This window comes from Cyprinus carpio, chromosome A10 (genome assembly GCF_018340385.1).
Source record: "Cyprinus carpio isolate SPL01 chromosome A10, ASM1834038v1, whole genome shotgun sequence".
NCBI classification, from domain to species: Eukaryota; Metazoa; Chordata; class Actinopteri; order Cypriniformes; family Cyprinidae; genus Cyprinus; species Cyprinus carpio.
The window spans coordinates 18286767-18312965 of record NC_056581.1 but is presented as its reverse complement, the minus strand read 5'-3'; the positions used below and the strand labels follow the sequence as shown (position 1 = coordinate 18312965).

At 34.7% G+C, this 26199-nt stretch overlaps 1 protein-coding gene across 1 annotated transcript in view; it reads left to right on the top strand.

Annotated features, from left to right (window-relative positions):
* LOC109100437 (tetratricopeptide repeat protein 28-like) overlaps positions 1 to 26199 on the top strand; it is a 259672-nt gene that overhangs the window by 395 nt on the left and 233078 nt on the right. Inside the window, exon 2 of the mRNA XM_042765599.1 lies at positions 11070 to 11357. Coding sequence (XP_042621533.1) covers positions 11070 to 11357 — 288 coding nt within the window. The remainder of the gene's footprint in view (positions 1 to 11069; positions 11358 to 26199) is intronic.

Here is a 26199-nt window from a genome sequence, read left to right as displayed (position 1 = left end):
TGTTGGCATGCAGTATAAAGCCACATACATTAAAAACTGTCAAATTTGACATGCTTTCAGTATTTTAGATTACTTGCAGTACTCTTTTTTTACAATCTAGAGGCTTATTATGCAAGTTTAGATTGTTATGGAGTAACATGTCATTGCTGCTGATAATATATTTACATTACAGTGTGTTTGCATGAAATGCTTTAGTGGACTAAATTAAGCTAAGCTGCAATGGTTTCTGAATTTAATATTTTCATAAAGCTGATTCGTGCTGAAAAAGTCAAAGTCAGTAAATAATCGTGACTTCATGAAAAGCCATGCTGAGATGATTGGTGAAACATCTGAGCTGGTGACCCAGAGGTTGTAGGTTCAAGCCCTGCACGAGTTGATCCATAAATGATGTGAAAACGCTTCTCGTTGGGTTACTGCACAGGTACATTTAAGTTGTTTTGGATAAAAGTGTCAGATAAATGGCAAAATAGTGTATGGATCTGTAAAAAAGCAACTTTTTGAATCCCTGACACAGGTCTTTTTGAGTCTCAGACCTGAATTTATGTGAATCTACTTAAAGACACACGCTAGTCAAACAATTTTGTTTTGTTTCATATTGAGCAGTATTGCTGATTTATTAATGGTTTTTACGCTCCCAGCATGCATTGCATTGTTTTAGGACTATTGATCTGCTGTTTGCTGACTTTATTTGTGCTGCTGCTGTTGTTATTTTGTCTTCATTTGTTATGTGTTTATTTTGAGAGCTCAACATTAACTTGTTTGTTCATCGTCTCCATGAAGGTCTATGTGTGACAATTGTGTACATTAAATTGGTAAAAATGTACTTCACAAGCAACATTGCAGAATTTTATTTGATTATCACTAATTAATTTCTTCAGTTGCTAATTTATAGTTTACAGAACTAGATATACATGTAGCTGCACTGTCAAGAATTTAAAGTCAAATTATCAAGTATTTATTGACTTAAGACTTTTTGCATTTAGTGGACAGACAAATTCAAAGTTGAGAACTTGAATCATTTTGCCTTGATTAAAGTGGACAAAAAATAAAAAAAAAAAAATATATATATATATATATATATATATATATATATATATATATATATAGCTTACAAGCTTGAGATTTTTATTTTTGTATTACAGTAATCAGAATTTTTGGGTTGAAAATTTGCTTATTTGTGAAAAATAATGTCAGAATGCAAAAATATTATTGTTGCTTCATTTTCTTTAAACAAAATACTATTCTTATCTCATTGTTTTTTTGTGTGTGTTAAATATGACTCAAACATGTTCTTGTCATTGTTTATTTAGTATTATTTATATACTGTTTTATATACTGTAGTGTTTATATACTGGTTTTTAGTTTATAATTGTCATTATTTCCCCCTTATTTCTTTTATCCAGATGGAGGAAGTCAGTTGTTGTCAGTGACACTCAGTGTGTACTGTATCTTACAGTAGGGAGTAGGATGTAGCTCACATCATGTTGTCATCCAGGCTTCCTCCACCGTGGTCGTTCCCAGCAAACCATGACATGTTCTGTGGTGTTTTCAGACTCACAAGATGTTCATGGGTGCACCTGTGTTTTCTTTGAACCCAGACGTATCATTTGGGGGTGTTTCAGGGGACAGCAGACTCTTCAGTGTAGCCTGGTGTTTTTGGCAGAGTAAACAAATCAACTAGAATGAAATATTTACTGGCAATAGTCACCAACCATGAGCAGCAACAGTACTCAAAAAAAAAAAAAAAAACTTTCCCATGCCTCCAGTCATATTTGATCACTTTTTTTCCAGAAAAAATTCCATTCACACATGCACACATGCATCCTGAATATGCAAAATTATCATGCAAAGAATATACACCATCTAGCTGAACTATGATCCAGCCAAAGTTGTTTTTTAAATGGTTTATCTTTAAAACTTAGATGTTACGTAACCAAAATGCAATATTAAAATTGTATATCATGCAAAAATAAACAAAAAAGTCCTTAAAATCAAACATGGGGATGTATTAATTTCAAAACAAAGATCATATTAAAGATCAAATTTTGTGCTCAATTCAATATGTTACTTACAATTCTTTACAATTATTAGTGAAATTTATTAGCAATTTCTGAGCGAAAATTTTTTTTTTTTTCAATGTACAAAATGGGAAGTGTTTTGTGCCAAAATACTGTAGAGCTTGATTGGACTTATAAAAGTTGATTTATTTAGTTTAAAAACCCTTATTTATTTTGCTGTCTGCATATCTATATTGTTAGTTGCAGTTTATTAGTTGCATGTTGGTGGTCTGGCTGGTGTTGGTTAAACAAGACATTACAAAAAATTGTTAGTATTTAGAAGTATTATTTAGTATATTATTATTATTATGTTGTTGTTCACCCAAGAATGAAAATTTGATATCAGTGTCCTCACACTCAGGCCATCCAAGATGCAGATGAGTTTGTTTCCTCATCAGATTTGGAGAAATTTAGCATTCCATGACTTGCTCAGCAATGGATCCTCTGCAGTGAATGTGTGCCGTCAGAATGAGAGTCCAAACAGCTTATAAAAACATCACAATCATCCACAAGTAATCCACACCACTCCATTCTATCAGTTAACGTATTGTGAAGAAAAAGGCTGTGTTTGTAAGAAACAAATTCTGACGGCACCCATTCACTGCAGAGAATCCATTGGTGAGCAAGTCATGGAATGCTACATTTCTCCAAATCTGTTCCCATGAAGAAACAAACTCATCTACATGTTGCATGGTCTGAGGGTGTGGACATTTTCAGCAAATGTTTATTTTTGAGTGAACTATTCCTCTAAGCTAGTTAAGATAATGTACAAAATGCAGCATACGCTGGTGAGCTGCTGTACTTTCTAACCAGTATTATTGGGGTCAGCCTTTAGATGTTCGTGAGATGTTCAGATGTTTTGAAATGTTTTGGCCAGAAGGCCGTAGACAGCTGTTGGAAAGACAGATAGTGTAAAGTCGAGCCGACACCCTGCAGGCCCTTCTGAGCGGGCATCAACTTCTCCATCGGCCTCCTGATGCCTGCCAGAGGAGAAGCTTGTTTTCATTTTCCCAGGAATGTGACTCAGCCCCCTGACCTGCTCGAGACGGAGGGGTGGGATCAAGAACGGCCAGACAGACACGGAAGCAGTGAGACACAGGGATCAACTTTGTTTGGTGTGTCAAACTATTAGTCTAAAAATAATGTCAGAATGCAATATATATATATAGAATGCAATATATATATTATATATATATTGCTGAAAACAGGCTTCATTTTCAGAAAAGTGTCATTTCTTATCTCTTTCATTTGATTTTGGTGTTAAATATGACTCAAAATGTGTTGTTAAAGGGGGCATTGGATGCCCTATTTCCACAAGTTGGTATGATTCTTTAGGGTCTTCATGAAATGTTTGCATCATACTTTAGTTAAAATTCCTCAGTGGTTGTGTAAAAAACAACACCCTTTTTTTAGAGTATTTGTTATGTTTTTTTAGGGTCTTCATGAAATGTTTGTTTGAATTTTTTTTTTTATCTTTTTAGTTAACTTGGTCTTGACTGGTTTTTTGAGGGTTTATTTATTGTTTTTTTATTGGTTTCGAGGGTCACAAGAAGACTTCCCTGTTGTGTTTGTGGGAGCGTGTCTGTGTATTGTCATGACGTGTGCCGGCTCTAGACAGGTTAAAAGGCCTTGTTTGCATGCTGACGTTAGCGTCTGGTGGTGTTAGTTTGAGTTTAAGCATTGGCTCAGATGTTGTAAACGGTGATCAGACAGGAAGAACACGGCAGGAGGGAAAAAACAGCCTTTATATATTTTTAGCCAAATCAATTTTCACACCATGCTTGGATAATCCGGCGTCCTCTGGCTGACCCTGTGCTGTTACAAATAACAAACACACACCATGCCAGTACCTTTAAAGCACAGTCCTCAGTGTCCTCAGTTTATGATGTGCGTAAACAGATGTCAGATTTAGTTTATTGATCATTAGGGCAGGAACATCATCGTTAATGTTGCTGCCTTATCGTTCTCTTGTGCTATATATTATTTTAAAGAGAAGAGAGCTTTCACTTAGCATTCACATTCATTTTTGCAGCAGTTGCATAGCTAGTAGGTGAAAAGACTATGTTAAGGATTTAAAAAAAAGAAGAAATTAATATATATATATATATTCAGCAATGATTCATTAAATGTGACAGCAAATACATTAAGAATGTTAAAAACTTTCTATTTCAAATAAATGCTGACTTTCTGTTCATTAAAAAAAAAGGCTTTATGGTGGTTTCCATAAGAAATATGAAGCAGCACAACTCTTTTTCAACATTGATAATAATCAGAAATGTTTCTTTAGCAGCAAATCAGCATATTACAATGATTTCTGAAGGATCATGTGACACTGAAGACTGGAGTAATGATGCTGAAAATTCAACTTTGATCACAGGAATAAATTACATTTTAATGTGTTTTGTGATAGTAAAATGTTATTTTTATATTTACGAGTTTTTCACAATATCACTGTTTTTGCTGTTAATTTGGATCAAATAACCGCAGCCTTGGTGAGCATGAGATGCTTCTTTTTTAAAAACAAAATATAAATGCAAAACATAAAAAAAAAAAAAAAAAAAATAAAATATATATAATATAATATATATATATATATATATATATATATATATGTATATATATATATATACGTATATATATATATATATACTGTATATATATATATATATATGTATATATATATATAAATAATATATATATATATATATATATATATATATAAAATAAATATAACATTTAAATAAACAAACAAATAAATAAATATTCTAAACTTTGGTTAGTGTAAATGATCATGGAATTTATTAAATAATTATATCTATCCTACTTGCTTAATTTCAGTTTCTGAAGACCAAATTTGGAGAGGTCATGTGTTTCCATATTTGTTTTTGTGATGTCCAAATGTTTAAAATGAGACATTTTTGCAGCTCTTTAATTTCTAAATGAAAATGTCATGTTTTCATATACGACTGGAAAGTGCATTCAATAGTGAAGTTATTCTAAGATCATTATTTGACAGTCCTGGTTTGGGTTTTGACCAACATGAGCTCATATTTGGTGCCGTCTTGCTGTTCTCTGGCCATTTGGAATCAATGATAATCAATCAAATTGCTAATTGAATTAATCCGTGTCCAGAGATCACTGAGAAGCCTGTGACTACATTCAGCATGTGGATTATTACGTGTGTGGACAGTTTGCAGCTGTTATTTTTGGACTGTCGGATAAAGCTGGAGTTGTACATGTGCTCGTGCTGATCTACATTGTGAGGTCTTCACTCTGTTGTCTCAACTGAAGATGAAGATGACCACCGGCTCCATCTCTTCACTGACGCGACCAAATCTGTCTGTTTAGAATTAGCTCCACCAAGGCTCTCATTATCTGCCCATATAGACAGTGGCCAACATAAATACGGCTAACGTTGTTATCTGTGTCTGGCCCTGGACGGGGTGGATGTAGATCTCGCCAGACTTTCCTGAAGCTTCAAAACAATATGACACGTATAAACCACACCACAGCACTGAATGTTAAAAACAACAATCAGAGTGCACAAAGAAGAATTAATTGACTTAATGTTGATGGTTGTTCTGGTGTCAGAGCAACTTTCATACTTTCCTACTTTTTGACTGTGAGTTTTTAATTGAGAGTTTAGCTTGTTTATCTGTGACTCATGGAGAAATGATTATTTAATCTTAATTAGATGTCCGATGTGAAAAAGTCTATTGAACTATACAAATACAAGTGTGTGCGCATGTTTTATGTGGTTGACGTTAATTGAATTATATAATGTGACTTATGTTTTGGAAAATAATAGCACTATATATATATATATATATATATATATATATATATAATATGAATTGCTATCATTTTCCAGAATGCATATACAAAAATCTCAAATGCTGAATATAAATAAAATATAATAATACAAATAATTAATGATGATATACAATTTATAAAAATATTTAATGATGATTTTAATTATGTTATGATATTATAAATAATTTATGATTTTATAATTGTTGTAATGTAAAGCCTGAGAATTACAATTTCTGGTGATGTTAAGGTGTTTTTATTTTTTTTTTTTTTATTTTTTTTAAATTTATGGTTATGTTTAATTTTTTTTTGTAGCCTGAGAGAGGATAAAATATTAATTGTTATTATTATTATTATTATTTATTTATTTACAATTTCTGGTGATGTTAAGGTTTTATTGTAAAACAATTTTTAATCCATTTTACTGTCCAGCAATTTCTGAGTGAAAAATTTTTCTACACCAAATTTCTTTCAAAGCAGGTGAAAATCAAAAGTCCAGTCACTTGGACGAATGTAATGCGTCTCTCAAATTGAGCTCTTCATATCAAGCACTCTACTCACAATTGATTTAAACGTGTTGCTAAGCTAACTTTATGCACACAATACTGGGTTAAATATTTATCATTATTTTCCAGTGTTGAATGAAATAAATTGGTAGTCATCTGCCATCTTGGATTCATTTTGGATTCACAAAGCTTGTTGCAGTGCACTCTGGGATTGAAATTGTCTAGGAAACATAGATTACTGCCTTAGATTTTGGCTGAAATAAGGTATTTTTAGGAGGAAGCATAATGTGTTTGCCTGCTTATTACATAGGCGTCTAAATGATGCCTTTAAACGCTGTTGATGTGGGCGGCTCATCAGGTTTCGTGAACTTCTCTTTCTGACCCTGTTTTCTTGCTTTGGAGTCTCTCAGAGGAGCTGAATACACAATTTTTCTTTTCTGTTTCTCACAGTCATTAAGCTGTTTTGCTTGATGTTGTAAATCAGTTTGAAATTCAGCTTCACGTTCTTTTCTTTGCTTCTCTTCGCGTTTGTTTTCCATCCAGCTGATGCACCGTATTTATTCCTTCCAATTTTCCTTTCTCTCCTTCTCTCATGCTGTCGCTCTAACGCTCCGGTTCTTCCTTTTGGCCTCTCTGGAAGTAATTATCCCGCTGTGCTATCCCAGAATTCCTGCAGAAGGGAAGAGGGGTGTGGCCTGTGTGTGAGATTACAGGCTGGAGTGGCTTTCTTCGCCTGCCGTTTTACTTTCTCTCTCCCCGTCTCCGTCCCCTCCCTGTTTTTCCCTGTCGCTCTTGGGAATTCTCCAGATGTGAAGCTCTTAGGTGGCTAGTCATAAATTTCCTGCATTCTCTGAAGTCAGCAGAAGCCACTGGTGTGCGTCTCCCCGAGGAATCGACCTCACAGCCAAAACAATGAGCACGGCCTGATGCCGGCGTTGTGGCTTTGGAATATATGATATTATTTTGAAAGAAATAGCTTTAGCAATTTTGACCCATTTTCCTTCAGTCTTCCTCAGTTATTTTAGCAAATGTTTTGCTGCGCTCACATAACTGAATCTTTCTTGTTCATACAGTGGGTATAGAAAAGAATCAGCCCCCTTTAAAATAATCACATTCTGTTGCTTTTGCAGGAAATGTTTTATCCAGCTTTATTTACTCAGTGCAACATATAATATCTAAGTGAAAGATAAAACACCAACATGTCAGAAATAAATAAAAAAAACAGAATCACTGAGTTGGAAAAGCGGATCAGCTGCTTGTGTCAGTATTTTGTTGAGCCACCTTTTGCTTTAATTGCAGCCTTCATTCTGTTGGGATTTGTCTCTTCTCACTTTGCACATCTAGACTTTGCAATGTTCGTCTTCATTTCAGGCTGCAAAGCAACAAAAGGGGGGTGATTCGTTTCTATGCCCACTGTATATTCAGTCTTCACCATATCAGCAATAATCGCCATTCTATCTTCAATATAAAAGGGTCATATGATGCGATTTCAAATTTTCCGTTCTCTTTGGAGTGTTACAAGCTCTTGGTGAATAAAGAAGATCTGTAAAGTTGCAAAAACTAAAGTCTCAAATCCAAAGAGATATTCTATATAAAAGTTGAGACACGACCACGCCCTCCTAAAATGTCTCATTCTAACATGCCTCCACATCTCTACGTCAGTATGTGGGAAGATTTCCATAACGCCGCTCAGATGTTCACGCAAAGAAAGAAGGCGTACCTTTTATTCTCGTTGTAGTATTGTTGTTGCCGCCACCATGTCGTATAGACGCTGTGTATTTCACTGTGAAAGTGAAACTACTTTGTTTGGCCTTCCGAAAGAGGACGATATCTGCTTCGTCAAGCCTGGAGCTGATCCGTGCTGGTCGCTGAGGAAATACATCAACTTTGCACTGTGGATCGCCGAATCGGCTTTCACCGTGGACGAAATGGAGTCCAGCCCGGGATCTTCACATGTGGTTGCTGCAAGACCAAGGTACACTCCTTCCTAGAATCCGCCTGCCGCACCGTTCTCAAGCCGCCTGCCTCTGCTCACTCAAGCCGGCTGAGGGTCACTCTAGGCCTCCAGCCTCTGCTCACTCAAGGCCGCGGTGTGTGACGGTGTTTTGTTGAGAATGCGAAACTACTTTGTTTCTGCCTTCCAAAAGAAAACACGACTAGAAATCATGTTTATATCACGTTTATAATGGGTTTTATGTTTTTGTCTTGTCGCTCCGGGTGGACAAGGCTTCACAATATGTTAAGAGGCGTAACATTTCCGTCACACGCTTGAGGCATTCGGCCAATCACAATGTGCTGGATAGCTGGCCAATCACAGCACACCTCGCTTTGTAAAAATCGACGCGTTTCAGAAGGCGGGGCATAGAGGAGAAACAATAATGTACAGTATGTGGAAAATAATGTGTTTTTTTTAACCTTAAACTGCATAAACACATTGCATTACAACAAATACACAAAATAATGTTCTTTTTAGCAGCATCATATGACCCTTTTAAATCAATATAAAATGAATAAATTCTGATAAAGCCAACATTGGAATCATAACTTAATTTAAAAACTTTTTTACTAGGTTTCAAAAATAAGAAATGCTTATCCAGCTACAGTTCATTGTTTTAATGCTTGATTTCATTTAAAACATGCAAACTGGTACAGATTTACAATTCATCTCATGTGCTCTTCACATCAAATATCATGCATAATTAATGTCCATTCATCATGTTTGCATATGCAATGGATTTATACTACTGTGTATCATTATAATCAGCATCAAGCTTACTGTATTTTTTATCAAATAAATGCAGCCTTGGTGAGCAGAAGAGACTTCTTTTAAAAACATTAAAATCCTACCAACCTCAAAATTTGAACGGAAGTGAAGCTGGATTACATCTGCTTGAACGTTTATGTACTGTATGCATCCAATGCATGCGTCTTAATTCCTCTCGGGGTTTCTTCCTTATGCACATAAACATCTCAGAACAATACTTTGGAACAATATGCATTGTGAAAAGCACTACAAATGCATTGAATTTGAATTAAAAATGGTATTTTCAGCCATCCTATCAGTTATCAGACACATCATATATTTATTATTTTGTCTGCTTTTTGTACAACGTTTCAGTGCATTAGTGTGTGCTCTTATAGAAGTTGATTTTTATTCATCTAGTATTCTGTAGTAGTGTGTGCTGTTGTTACAGTTTCATGGCCTGTTCTTACAGCCTTTCAGAAGGGCTGTGCTGCTGAGCTTTGTGTTTTTTCAAGGGTTTCCTTCATACTACCAAGGAGATTAAGAAAAAGGTTTCCTCTGTGATCGCTTTGTGCTAGCCCCTGCCAATATAATCCTAAAACCCTGCAAAGCCGCTCTGCTACATGTTGAACACAACAAATGCAGGCATACAAAAGAGGTGAGTTGAAGTCAACATGAGTCAGCATCATTTCTATTTAAATGGGTCATGTTCTGTTTTCTTCCCACTTATAATAATCAGCCAAAATGCATCAAAAACGCTTAAGCTGTGCTTTTGAGACTTTATGCAAATAACTGCTGCCCTGATTGGCTAAATGTCATTCATGGGCGTGGTAAGTTGCTGGATAGGCATTGATATGTAAATGTGGGTCATATGTTAATGAGTATGTCACTGAATCTGTCTTTTCTGTTCTAGTATTAAACTAGATTCCTACAAAACATGTATATCTGATTTATATCGTGAGTTGCGGTTCTGGATTATTGTGTTTACAAACATGCCACTTATGTAATGTTTGTTAGATTCTTCAGTCATTGCTATTTATAGAAAAACTGGTTCGGGTGGTTAATTGGCCAATAACTGACCACATTGAGATTATTATATATTTTCTTTTATGTGCATATTGTGTGAAATAAGTGTTTGAATTGTTATAACAATTAGTGTACATATTTGTGTACATTATTTACATCGGTATCTGTCACTTAAAAAAAAAACATTTTTCAATTACAAGTCATGTTCAATTACTGTTCAAAAGCTTGGGGTCTGTACTTTTTTTTTTTTTTTTTTTTTTAAGAAATTTATTCAGTGAGACCACAATGAAATTGCTCAAAAGTGATGAAGACATTCATATTGATACAAAAGATTTATATTTCAAATAAATTCTATTATTTTGATCTTTCTATTCATCAAAAAAAATGTTTTTGGAGTTTAATTTTTGCATTTTGTGAGTATTACTTCATGGTACACTTGTTAAAATTTTGTGGTTTTGAAGTATTATGCTCACCAAGTTGAATTTACTTGATAAAAAACACAGTAAAAAAAATACTGTGAAATGATTAGAATTTAAAATAGCTGTTTTCTATGTGAATATATTTTAAATGTAATTTATTCCTGTGATGGAAATCTGAATTTTCAGTCTTCAGTGTCACATGATCCTGATTTGCTGCTCAAGAAACATTTCTGATTATTATCAATGTGGAAAACAGTTGTGCTGCTTCATATTTTTGTGAAAAGAGTGATACATTTTATTTTTCAGGATTCTTTGATGAATAAAAAGTTCAAAAGAACAGAATTTATTTGAAAGAGAAATATTTTGTAACATTATAAATCTTTACTGTCACTTTTGATGACTTTAATGCATCCTTGCTGCATGAAAAGCTTGTTTCAGTTGCCTTTAAAAAACGGGTAATAATCTGAATCCACTAATGCATCTCTCTGATGTGTCTCTTCCTGGGTAGTTTGGTCTGTTTGGACCGCGAGCGCTGGGCAGGGCTGTGCACGCTGCCGCCGATGGCCCGGGCCTCAGCAAGGCCGAGTTCATGGAGAAGGTGCGGCAGAGCAACGAGGCCTGCCAGCTGGGAGACTTCCAGACGGCCGTGAAGCTTTACGGCGAGGCCCTGCGCGCCGACCCACAGAACTGCATCCTGTACAGCAACCGCTCGGCCGCCCACCTCAAACTGGGTCAGTATCAGACCGCCCTGGACGACGCAGTCAAAGCCCGCCTCCTTAACCCCAAATGGCCAAAGGTGAGTGTGTGGGCGGGGCTTCGCATCTTTTATTCCAGGTTACAGGTGAAGACATCTCTCGTTCTTTGGCCGTCGTCTTCATGTGCTCTGTACAGTTTTTTCCTCAGCTCAGAGAAAGAGATCATCGCTGTCTTCCGTCTGTTTGTTTGTTCTTTTAGCATTCATTGCAGGTACAACAAGCGGAGAGCTTGAGAATTTGCCAAATCGCCTCTTTGCTCAACATTTCTCAGCTGTGATGCTAACAGGTGCTCACAGCAGAACTTCACGTCTGAAAAATGATCGCAGTAGTGGAGCTCATCTGCTCTTGGCAACGGGAAAAGGGCACGCTGTGATAGACTTACTAACAAACAACACTGTTTCACAGGCTTTTTTACTATATGCTCTCTAACATTTACTAAGTATTAAACTAGATTAATTATAGAGAGAGAATTTGATTAGTCAGATTCAGTTTCTGACATTAGTTCCCACAAGATATGTTTAACTGGACAATATTTGTCCATGTAGAGAAGATTAGCATTGGTGAGTACCTTACTGATTTAGTTTCTTCATGTGTCGGTGAAGTATATGCATTTTTTTTTTTGCATGCATATGTAAAATAAGTGTTTGATTCATTATAGCAGTTAATGTATGTATTGTTTGCAATCATTTACATCAGTATCTGCCGTTCAAAACCTTTGTTTGACTACAAGTTACAAGTACTGTAGTTGGATTCAGTTTCTGACGCAGTTCCACAAAACATGTTTGATAATATTTACTATATTTATATCACCAGTTGCAGTTCTGCATCATTTTTCTTTTAACTCCTACAGATCACAGACGTAATGTTAGATTCTTCAGTCATTGCTAGTTATAGATAAACTGGTTCGGATGACTTATTAGCCGATATTTAGCCTTATAGAGATTAGTTTCTGCTTGTGTCAACAAATTATAAACATTTCTGTTATTCATTTGTGTGCATATTGAGTAAAATAAGTTTTCGATTCATTTCAGCATATAGTATACATATTATTTGCCATCATTTACATCGGTATCTGCCATTAAAAAACCTTTTTGTTTGACTACAAGTCATTACTCTACTATTCAAAAGTTTGGGGTCAGTAAGATGTTAATATTTTATTCAGCAAGGATGCATTAAACTGATTAAAAATGACAGTGAGGACATTTATAATTTTGCAAAAAGACTTCTATTTCAAATAAATGCTGTTCTTTTGAACTTTATATTCAAGAATCATGTTAAAAATGCATCACAGTTTCCACAAAATTATAAAGCAGCAAAACTGTTTTCAACATTGATAATAATAATACAGTTTCTTGAGCAGCAAATCAGCATATTAGAATGATTTCTGAAGGATCATGTGACACTGAAGACTGGAGTAATGATGCTGAAAATTCAGCTTTGCATCACTGGAATAAATCAGTTTAAAAGATAATCACATAGAAAACACTTATTTTAAATTGTAAAAATATTTCAGAATATTACTGATTTTGATCAGATAAATGCAGCCTTGGCGAGCTGAGCAGAAGCGATTTCTTCCCCCAAACTTTTGAACGATACTGTATGAAGTCCTTATGTCTCATACTGGGTGTTTGTAGCCTAGCGGTTAGTTCTGTGCTGCTAATAGAAATGTTGCAGGTTCAGTCTTACACAGGTGTGACAGAGTAACGGTAGAGTTGTTGATATCCTGCTCATATCTGGTGACATCAGTGTTCTTGAGCTTGTACTGCACCTGAAATTAGTGTATCATAAGTTGCTTTGGATAAACATGTCAGCCAGCATATTTATATTATATCAATTTAGGTTGTTTATCAAAATCTCGTTTTTGTTCTGCTTTGAACCGGGCGACCCACACATGTGTGCAATCTTAACAGCTCTAGTCGAAAGTATTTTGTAATCACGCAAACATGTTGGCTTTAATAAGAGCTGAAAATATTGAAATGGGCTTTTTTGTCATTCATAAACCGCCTCAATGCTCTGAGAGAAGAGCGTTTTGCGCAGGCTTGAGTGGTACTTCGGTTTGGTCTCGCTCTGACCACACAGTCCTCTCTTCCCCGAACCAAAGCACATGTGGCAAAACCCAAACCCAGCGAGGAGCGTTAACCTCTCTATGCATTGCTGCCCATCTTCTGCTTTCTGACTTCTAATTTGTTGCATGGAGCCAGAGAGGCGGGACTTTCTCGCTTGGCACAGAGAAAAGGGCAGAAACATGGGTTCCATTTTACTCAACCAAAACGTGTGAAGTTGTTTTCTTTATGTACAGCGGGCTCGTATGAGACACGACAGGGGAGTGTTCGAACTAACCAGCGCCACAAGAGCAGCGCTCGGGATCTAGCCGAGGAAGTTTTGTGGGAACGAGTATTGCAGAGGCTGTGCTTCCTTTTGGAACAGAATAGGAGGAAGTAGTGGGTGTGGGGCCGAGCTGCTGTTTTGTTGTGGAAATCCTGGACGGGTTCAACGGCAAACTTGTGCTGCGAGGACAATAACTGCAATAACAGCAACATTCCACTCACTTTACAGGCCTGGAACACTGCAGCTTTCTCCTGTTACGCATATGCAGAGCTTTTTTGCCAAAAGTCTCAGAAAAAACACAAATAAACAAACAAATATGAAGTTATGACTTTGCCAAGAAGCAAAATTAGTTTCTCTTTTATATTTCAGGGATTTATTGCAGTGTATACTTTGTCTTAGATTTTCCTTTAAAAAAAATATTTATTCAGTTGAGTTATTAAATTCAATTCAGTTCAATTAAAATAATTTAAAAAGTAAAAATTGATTGAAATTATACGATTGTTCATGTAGAGAATAAAAATATAGCAATAAAAGCAGATTTTTCAAAGCGATATTATGGTTGGTAAAAACTTTACTAGTATTTGAGTTTTAGTGCTCTGATTGGTTGGATGATAAGGCAGTTGCTAAGGTGTTCTGATTGGTTTTATTCTGTTTTATTTTATTTATTTTATTCTGATACTGCATGGTGTGATGGTGCAAGTTCCTCCTTCAGTTTAAATAAACACTATTGTTCAAAACATAAACTTAAAGAGTTTTTTTTTTTGAGCTAAGATCCATTAAATAGACCAAAAGTCACAGTAAATACATTTATAATGTTACAAATGATTTATATTTCAAATAAATGCTATTTTGCACTTTTCTTTTCATCAAAAGATCCTGAAAAATTGTGGTTTCCACAAAATTATTAAAAAGCAGCTGTTTTCTAACTGATCTGTTGGAATGATTTCTGAAGGATCATGTGACACTGAAGACTGGAGTAATGATGCTGAAAATACAGCTTTGAATCACAGAAATAAATTATTGTTTAAAATATATTCAAGTAGAAAACAGTTATTTTGGTTTGTAATAATATTTCACAATATTACTGTTTTTACTGTATTTTTGATCAAAAAAATGCAGCCTTGGTGATTAGAAAAGACTTCTTTCAAAAATCTTATCAACACAAAACTTTTGTTCATGAGTGTATGCATTTTAATAGTCAATTTGATCACATTCCGTGGCAAAACCAAAGTCTGATCATTTTGAAACACCTCTTCTTAATCAATAATAAATGGTGTAGATTGAATTATAAGCCACATTTTAATATTGAGTTTCATTTAGTCTTGAGCAAAGATCACACTTGATCTAATGAATGAAATTCAGACATTTCTAAGTGTTTGTTTTTTAATCTGGACTGGACAGCTCTGAATTTCTCTTAAATGCAAGGAAAAAGACACAGTAGAGTGTAAAATGGCCTTTTTGTGGGGAAACTTGCTCAATAAGTCAGTACTTCACACCTGACAGCCAGGCAAGAGCGACAGAATGCTAAACTGCTTGTAAGTCCTTGTGTTGATTGAAAGCTGTTGATGTTTTTCCTCTTCGTCACACACTCAGACGCCTCTCAACCCTTTATGAGAGGCCACAGCGAGTGATGAATGTGAAGAGAAGGCAAATGAACGCAGACGAGCGTTGCTTCATCAGCATTCTCCTGCGATGCTGAAAGACTTGAGACATCAGTGTTTTTAGCTGTATTTATGCATGGTTTGAAGTGTTTGTGTTCGTGGAGATGCAGATTCAATATGTTTTTCTCTCAGAGGACTTGGTGTCAGAGCTGAGCGGTATGACTAAAAAACTAATTCAATATTGTTTTGTTTTTCCAGCCTTGTGATAATGTTTGATTTTTGCAGCATTTTATTATTGTAATTGTATATATATAATTATCTTATATTATAAGATATATAATATATAATAAATGAATGAACTATTTATTAATGCAAAAGAATTGTGTGCTATATTAACCAATTATATCAATAAATAGCAACTTAAAATAGAAAAAATATATAATTTAATACTAAAAAATACTAAAATGTATATTTTATTTATATATTTTTATATTATATGTCTATAAAATAAACTAATTATTTTATATTTTGTATTATTTTAAGGCTTTTTTGCCTTTTTTGTCATTTTTATCATCATCATATATAATAATCATTCATATTTTATACTAAAATTAAAAAAAATTATAGCAAAAAAACATTGTGTGTGTGTAATTGTCATTGGACCGTCCACGGTTTTTGTTTTCATTCAATGCATACAAGGAAGGAAAATGGATATATTATGCATCGGTATAATTGTATATAGTAATAAATAGCAGTATATTCCTGCATGTATTTCTTGGTGTATTACCATAAGTGATGAAGCGAATGAATCAATTGAACCCATTCATTAAAACAAACAGTTTAAAAGAACTGATTTGTGGTAATGAATCAAAATGGGTCTATTGCTGAGATCTTTAGGAAACATAATGGCCAAAAAAAAATTAGTTAATGTTGCATGTTTGTTAAATATTTGTCGTAGTGCTGTGTGGTGTACCGCAGTGCAGTGCAGTGGAGTGAAGATGCATGGAGGTGACGTGCAGGGCAGGGTCATAGCAATAGTCCCGCTGTTTCGTCACGGTGGGGTCGCCAGCTGAGGTCGGCTTTAATTAAGGCTCAGTAACAGCGGCTGCTCTGAGAATGCTATTTACTTCTGTCAGCGCTGACCTCCCCTTCTCCCCTTCCCAGCCTCACATAGATGTCCATGTTGGCACAAGTGTCGTGTTTTGCCCCTTTAGAGGGCCCATGGGAAGGAGAAAACTGTGGGAGCAGCGCTGTGCATCCAAACACGTGCGGCAGCCGCACAAAAACACGCTGAAAGGCCTTGCAGTCGCTCGCCGTTGTTTTTGGAGGGTTTTAGTCTTTATCCGTTTAAATGTGCTTTTTTTTATCTCTTTGTCATTTAGATCGAGCGTTTCGGGTTGAAAGCGTTTTTCTGAGAGGACTTCTAGACTTTTTTTCCTCACATTCCCTGCATGTTATCCCTTTTATTAAAACTAACTAAGTCCCAGGCATTGTTTCATTCTGTGGGGTTGCTAGGCTGTGGTTTTTGAGCTTGCAAACATGCAGGTATGCGAAGACCGTGGAAAGTCTCACACCTGGATGTTTCTCTGGGGGGCCACTGCGACTTCAAAGGGCCGATAATTCATGCAGATTCACCCTGTCCATCTTTATTTCTTAAATCTGATTGCGTCCGTTCTGTTCGCAGGCCTCACTCTGATCAAAGACAGACGCTGTGGACCGCGTTGTTTAAACACAGACTGAGGGATTATGCATGAACTGGTGTATGAATGCAAATTTGAAGCATGCAGTGACTTGCGATTTTAAGATCAGTGCACAGCAGGATGAATGATGCTTCTCACCTGTTTTAAAGTACAGATGGACCTCATATTTTAAAGATGCTTTGATAAAGGGCTGGGTGATACATCCAATATTACATCTATCTATCTATCTATCTATCTGTTTTAAAGTGCAGATGGACCTCATATTGTAAAGATGCTTTTATCTATCTATCATGATGATATCCTATATCTATCTATCTGTCTGTCTGTCTGTCTGTCTGTCTGTCTGTCCTGTCTGTCTGTCTATTGCTGTCTATCATTCTATACATGTCTCTCTGTCTCTATCGTTGTGTTTCTAGTTTGCCGCTCTATCTTTGTCATCATGCTCTATTGCTCTGTTGTTCTATTGCTCTGTCTCTATCATGTCTATCTGTCTGTCGCTGTTTTTTGTTTATCTATCTGTCACTGTATATTTATGTTATTTTGTTTTGTTGTTTTATTGTTTTTTTTTTCTGTCATTTGCACTGTGTCATTTTTATTGCTTTCTTGTCTACCTGTCACTGTCTAGCGCTCTATTATCACTCTATCTATCTGTTGCTCTATTGCTGGTCATTCTATTGTTCTATCTGCACTGTGCATTTCTACCTGTCGCTCTTTCACTCTTAGCTCTATATTTATCTACAATTCGCTCCTATCAATTTTATTGCTGTATTTTTTTATGTGTTTATTTTGTTGTTTTTTTTTTTGTTTTATGTTTTTCTGTATATATTTTTCTATATATATATGTCTATATATATTTTTTTTTTTTCGTTGGCCATGTCTATCATTCACTCTATCTATCACTCTAACATGCTATTGCTCTATCACTCTATCACTCTATCGCTTTATCTATCATTCTGTCTTTCTGTTGTTCTGCCTATCAATAGTTCTGTGTATCATTCTATCTATCTTTACTGTTCTCAGTGTTTAAAAACTTACTGAATCATGGTAAAGTCCCTGTAACATGCAGCTTTTTATAAATGCAGGCTAGTCTACTGATTTCTGCAACAGTGATTCAATCAACCATCATTATGTCATGAAACACGAGAAGTTGTCTGGTCTTTTATATAAAGGAAATTCCATTCAGATCACAGTATTGCCGTAGACAGAGAGGACCTGTCTTGTGTTTTGAAATCAAAGCGCCTTATGCAATCGAAATGTCCCTCTTGAAAGTCTTGATTCATTGTTGTCAATCTGGGAAGATCTTTAGACAGTCTCTTCTACACTCAGGATGCCAAAGAAACAGCCCACAGGGTCGTTTTCCCATGTTGCACTGCGGCTCGAGCTTCTCTTGACATCTCTGGCACCCTGTTCTTATAAAGCAATATTCAGACCACACCGTAATCTTCTCCTCAGGGAAGCGTGCTGAGAAGGGGACTCAGCGTTAATGACATGCAAGCATGACATATACTGCATTAAAAACACGGAGCCTCATATCTCCAGAGGTCTAGTTATGATATACAGCGGTACATTTATATTCGGGTCAAGCTGAATAGGGATGTGAAAATCATATTATAGAAACTGTCTAGTTTTGACTAGTTTAACTTAGGAAAGAAATGTAGAGTTAAGCTGTTTTTTAATAATAATGCACTTTTATTAATAGTCATATAGATATATAATAATATATATATTGGGTGAATTGTACAGCCCTACAAACAAGCACAGGAAGCCTGGAATATTGCATTTTAAATCAATAAATGTTTATCAGAAAAATCAGGTTTTGAAAATATTTGTAATAATGATATTTTATTATTAATAATAATAATAATAATAATACATATTAGTAATATTAATAAACATGTATTACTACTACTACTAGTAGTAAACATTTTGAAACAAAAATATTTCAATGCAAAAAATAGTATTTAAGAAAAATAAAATAATAATAATTAATTAATAATACAACAGTAAAAAGTTTAATTGTAATATTTATTATTATTAATATTATTATTGTAGTCATATAAGCAAAAAAAAAATTGCCATATTGTGTAGCTCTACAAACAAACACAATAAACCTGGAATGTTGCATTTTAAATCTTAATCGCAGTTAGATTTATTTCTTGAAATCGTGCAGCCTTATGGTTAACATCTAAATAACTCTTATTGCACTAAACTATCAGTTGAGACCAGAGGATTAGGCATAATGACAGGAAGGATATAGTTTTTTTTGAAGGTGGTGAGTTTGTTAAAACAGCGGCGGCGCTTTAAAGAGAATGAATTTTAAGACAACTAGTTGGAAGGGTTTCATGTGACCATCGGCATGCTAAAAGCCGAGACATTCTTGAAGAAAAAGCACCACATTAAAATATTTAAGAAAAAAACTAAAAAGTACCATCCTGACCCTTCTGTAATATTTATTCACCCCTCTCTCATAAACATACTGGTGCCTCCTTCATTTTCTGAACTGTTTATTGTTCAGTGAAGCGGTTTTAAACCACATATTGTTTTCCTAGTTCACGGCCGTCAGGAACAGTCCCTTACAATATCAGTTCAAGCTCTGTAAATATCATCATAAGCTTTGGATTTCTGTTGTTCTCTGCGTTTCATTTTGCTCACTTTTCGCCCATTGCATTTCTCTTTTTCAATTTACATATTCACAAAGAGGCCCTGAAGTGCTTCGCTGGATGAATAAACTAAAACAGTTCAGGCTTTTGAATTGACTCCACACAGCCATGTTTGTGTGAGTTCTCGGGACCCTTTCATGTTAATGGGGCCCTCGAGGCCGAAAGTGTCCTAGACGGCACTGCTTTGCAGGCTTTGTGTCCTCACGCGCAGTTTAGCATGCATTGCTGGCTCTTGACATCATGGATAAATGAAGCGGCTCTCAGATTCTTTCTAAGAGAGGAATTACTCCATCACTGCTGCTTAAAAGTGTCTTTGAGATGAAGCCAAGCATTCAGAAGGTGTTTCATTGTTTTTAGAAGGATGTGAACGCGTCTGGTTTGCTCATATGAATGCAACTAGCGGCCAGCTGTATTATGTACAGAATGCATTCGTGCCACTTTGATGGCTGTGTCTTGTTTCGTGTATTATTAAAGGGTAATCGGAGATTGTACCATGATGTTCATACTCTGTCCACAAAGTGCTGACAGGTTTAAGATTTAAGCTAGTTTTCTACAAGGTTGAATCTCCCAAAACCTGTGAAAATGTTTTGTGTCTGCACTGAGCAGTTTGGCACTCTTTTGAACTTCTTATTTGTTTTTTTATTTAATTATTTTTGTATCTTAAAAATGTTAATTTTATTTGTACAATTTTTTCTTGTTTTTTCAGGGTTTTTTTTTTTTTTTTTTTGTTTTTTTTACACTTTTTTTTTCTATTTTTATACATTTTTTAGATTTCATTTTATCATTTTTATTTCATTTTTTATTATTATTTATTTTTATTAAAACAAAACTAAGTCTCTCTGCATATATATTTTTTGTGTTAAGTGTTAAGTGTTCTGCACAATTTTCTTGGCTGTTTTTTTCCTGTTTGTATTTTTAGAACTAAAATTATGTCTGTTTTAAAATTTTAAAAATCAAATTTAAAACTGAACTTTTGAAAACTGAAACTGAAACTGAAATTTAAATAAAAATAAACCTAAATATTAATTACTAAAAAAAATCAAAATGACAAAAAAACACGTAACAAAATTACAAAATTTCACTAAAATAAAATGAAAAATTAAAGTATAAAAATAAAGGTTAATTCGAAATATTAATAAAAACTGTAATCGTATATAAATAATTCTAAAATAAAACTAATATGTACTGATTTATTATATGTTAAATTAATTACGTTATGGTAGTTTGTACTAGACTCCTGATGAAGGTCGTGTGACCGAAACGTTGTGTGAGTAAAAATTTATGTTGCAAGTTAAGATAGTGTGCGGGAGTTCGAAAGTTGATACGACCCACCAGGTCTTATTTTTTCTACGCACCTATTACTTACAGGTATGCGATGGAGTTCGTTCACTAATTAGTACTGTACTACATAAAAAAATTACAGTAAATTTAATTGAGAATCACTTTTGAGAGTTATAAAAATTATATATAGATTCAGAATGTTATAGTACACACACACACACACACACACACACACACACACACACACTAACTATAACATTCTGAATCTATATATAATTTTTATATTATATATATATATATATGTGTCTGTATGTTAAAATAATTTTCTGTTTATTTCTTGAGTTATAAAAATTATATATAGATTCAACATGTTATAATTAAGTTTGTGTGTCTATCTATCTATCTATCTATCTATCTATCTATCTATCTATCTATCTATCTATCTATCTATCTATCTATCTATCTATCTATCTATCTGTCTGTCTGTCTGTCTGTCTGTCTGTCTGTCTATCCGTATGCTAAAAATATGTCTGTCTGTCTGTCTGTCTGTCTATCCGTATGCTAAAAATAATTTCCTATTTATTTCTTAGAATTGATTGTCACACACACACACACACACACACACACACACACACACACACACACACACGCTCAAAAAGATCTGCACTTCCCAAAGCGAACACCAGAGGGAAGCATGGATGCATCCTTAAGGACAACACGCTGTTCTTATTACAGCCGAGCCTAGAAAAAAGTTTGGTGAGATCTCAGTAGATGTGACTACAGTCGATGAGATCATATCAAAACATACAGAAGTTCTGCCAGTGATGTATCAGAGCTGTTGTTATGGCGACAGTGATGACATCATGCCTCTGTCCTCGAACCCCTCCCGTATCCACACGTTTTTTACACCACAACTTTCCACAAACGGATTACATGCATGTTATATAGGTCCTATAAAGTCAATGTAAAAACTCCCCGTATGGTAAACATAATTAGCTAGTCTTTAGCGTTCAGCCCACACTCAACCACTAATACCTTTTACTGACATTGTGAAAGTGAAACATTAAACCGTTTGCTAATTAAAAACATAAAGTCGCACTGCCCCGCTCCAGTGATTTGACTGTAATCTCTGTTTTGAAATATTCTGCTCAGCTGCCCTGAAATAGTCCATGTCTGTTTCAATGTTTCAGTTATCCAAGAACAAAGAAACACGGAGTTCAAAGTTCTCTGCTAAAGCCGGATTCAGGATTGTCTCGTTACCGTATAGGATCGTTAAACATATCTGAGATGGAGAAAAACAGATCTTAGAGCAGGTCACATGCAGATGAGGACTGAGTGCCGTGTCTCTGCTTAGTGCCGGACGCATCACATGACAGTTTGTCTCACTGCTTTCTTCAAATTAGGTAGACGTCTCCTCCTGAGCCTTCAAAAGATCCTGTTCCTTTAAAAATGTTCACACACACACACACACACACACACACACACCAAACACACACACACACACACACACACACCATAAACACACACACACCAAACACACACACCAAACACACACACACACACCAAACACACGCACACACACACACACCAAACACACCATAAACACACACACACACACACACACACACCAAACACACCATAAACACCAAACACATACACACACCAACAAACACATACACACACCAACACCAAACACCCACACACAAACACACACACACACACACCAAACACATACACATAAACACACACACACACACACACATACACACACCAACACCAAACACACACACACACACACACAAACTCACACACACACACACACACACACACACACACACACACACACACACACACACACACACACACACACACACACACACACACACACCCACCACACACACACACACCAAACACATACACACACAACACCGAACACACACACACACACCACACACACACACACACACACTCTATAAGAAAAAAGAGAACACAAAAGTGGTTGTGAGATTAGTAAATAAGAACACAGAGAAAAAAACATTTGTTGTGAGCAACACACCAGACATTGCACATACACATACATACACACACATCAAATTCACAACAAACCAAATACAGGTATTTTTTAGTTCTAATAATCTCTAAATATATTTCAAACAAAACATGTTTTATTGCCATTATTATATTATTTTATTATTTTTATATTTATGTACGGTATAAAATTATAAGTTTAATTTCTATCAATGAAAAGTATGAGACTCATAATTTTTTTTCAAGTAAGTTAATATAGGGGTGAATTTTAAATAATAAATTAAATTATTCAGAAATATGTCAGGTGTTTCTTTTTTATTTTAAAGTTTTTTATAGTAGATTGGATACATTTCTCAATACTTAGGTCACTTTTGCAGAACTCTTCACACAGTGAGCACAACAGAAGTCTATGTGGGCTAAACTGAGGATCAGTTATCATTGCTTTGGCACAAAATGCATTCAATGACTACATCTCTCAAATTTCATGAATTTCATTTTTCTCACTCACACACAACAACTGCCAAAACTCTTTGTACGTACAGGCCAATTTGCACATGTTACATACTGTTTTCAAAACTGTTAAACTTATGTTCAAAACAATAACATAATACAAAACTGAATAAGAGAGCAATTTGCTACATTTCTACAGTTATATTTTAATGAAATAAATTTTAATTCTTAAAATTAAATGCTATAAAAACAATTGGACAATTGGACCAGCCACAGCTGATTCTCATTGTAGATGAACATCTACACAGGTGTTACTCTTTCAATTTCATTACAAAAGGAGACAACTGCTGAATAGCTCTGTATTGTGATGTAAAAAATGTCTGATTCATTCCAGTAACATATATTGCAGTGAATTATATACAGAGATGTGTCCTGTGTTTACACAAGAAAACACTGTCTAATGCTACATGTTGTTAGTGTTTTTTAGGTCATTGTTTTGTGGGTGACAAAGTGTGTTTGTCAGCTGTCAACCTTTGCTAGTGTTCTGGAAGAATGAGTTGATTTGAGACCTGAATAAAGTGTTTTGGTAGTTGTAGTGCATTTTGAATGTGAAATGAACTGCTTTGCCAAGCTGAAAGTTGATTAGGAGAACTGTGTGAAGAGTTTTGCAAAAGTGAACTAAGTATTGAGAAATGTGTCCTAGCGTCTGTAAAAACCTGTAATTTTGTAAACTCAAAATAACTCTGACAAAACATGATTTATTTATTTTAGTTAGTTACATAGTTAGTTAACTAAATAACTGATAATCAATCCATACTTTCCCCCCAGTATCCTCAATATAATTTTCTTTAATGCCTTTAACTAACAAAAGCCAGTTCCTTAATGACATCATCATCCAGGACATGACATCATTTTGGAGGGAAACACAAGTACAAACATCAGTATTTGATGAATTTTGTGATTTCTTGTTAATAATCAAGTTATAATTACCGCATTTTAAGTGTCTAAGTTTACTCAGGGCAGATTTCTGAAGACTCTTTTGTAGAAATCCTTCCTTACATTACAAAACAAGCATTAATTTTCTTGCATTTCAAAAGGTTGAGCATAACAGGAATGACCCAGTGCGTAATCTCTGCAAATTCACCGTTCAAGCGAATAATTCTACAATCCTGTCTTTCTCTCGAGGGCTTTACAGTGGCCTGCTTTTAGAAGGAAATGGAGCCGTTGCATTATGCTGGTGTAAATAGTGTGCAATATTAAAGGTCACAACTTGGTTCTGAAAGAAGTATGTGTGTCACTTAACGTATTATTCCGCTCTGATCGGGCCACGGATCCATTTGTTGAGTTTAAATGAGGGAGGCGACAATGTGGACCCGAATTTAAATACGTTTCGGCTCATTTCGTGAAACATATGCTCCCCCTTGTGCTGCTTTTAACAGATTGTCAATGAAAGCAGTTCAGATTTTGGTTCTGCAGCTGATTTACAAATTTTGTTAAGATGATGGACATACTGAGTGAGTCATTCAAATGATTTATGTATGTGTAAATATGTACATGTATTAAAAAATGCTATATTAGTTGTATTAAACAAGTATATTAATTAATAAATAATATAAAAGGATATTGATGTTTTATTAAATAATAATGATAATAATAATAAAAAAATGATTTATTTAATTAATAAATAATATAAAAGGATATTGATGTTTTATTAAATAATAATGATAATAATAATAAAAACAATACTTATTAATATTATTATTATTATGTTGAGCTTAAAACTTAGGATGGACACTGAATGAGACATGGATTTATGTATGTATAAATATGTATATGTATAAAAATGTAATATTTATTAAATAAATAAATAGCAGTGTATATAGTTGTTCTATAAATAAATAAATCAACAACAACAATAATTGAGAGTGTTATGACTGTTTAACTTATAAATATATCAAGACAACTGAGAGTAATCTTTAACACACTCTGAGATCGTGAAAGAGTTTTTGGACAAAGGACTAAACGATCCAATCTATCTCTGTGTCAGACGGACGTTTATCTTTCTCCTAAATGGTCGCTATCAATCTGGCCCTTTTTAGTTTGACGTGGCGATGCTGTTACGCTGCAGCTCGTCTCCTATTGGGTGAGGGATCAATATGCAAATGAAGTTTTGACAGACAAGGACAGCGGATATCAGTGATGCTTTTAGGCAGATGGACAAACATGTCCATCTCTGGAGTGAGTGTGATGTTGGGAACAAGGTCACAGCTGTATCTTATCTGAATACCATGTGATAAAATATTAGCAGCTTGTGAGTATTTGGGTTAAAATCAGCATGAAATTAACTGGTTAATTTAAATTTAAAACATGATTTAACACTGGATGTTATTCTAAATTGAAAAAAAACAATCATCAAAATGTAGCAACTTTCTCCACTTTTGAAAAATCATATGTGACAAAATGTATTAACCAATAATAGCACAGCTTAACCTGTTTCTGTCCAATCAAATCTAAATAATAAATCAAGTTTCAACATTACGTTTAACTAGATTGCTATGATTCTTTCAGAAATGATTAACATTGTGGAAGTTAAATGTATTACAAATGCGATTTTATGTTTTTTTTTAATGCTGTATTATATGTGACAAATCATATTAACCGATAATATAACAGCTTAACAGTTTCCGTCCAATCAAATACAATTGGATAAATCAAGTCCCAGCATTATGTTTAGCTCAATTTCGAAGTTTCTTTCAGAAATTAATCACATTACAGAATTTAAACATATTAGAAATGCCATTTCATGTTGTTTCTAAGGCCAGTTCATAAATGACA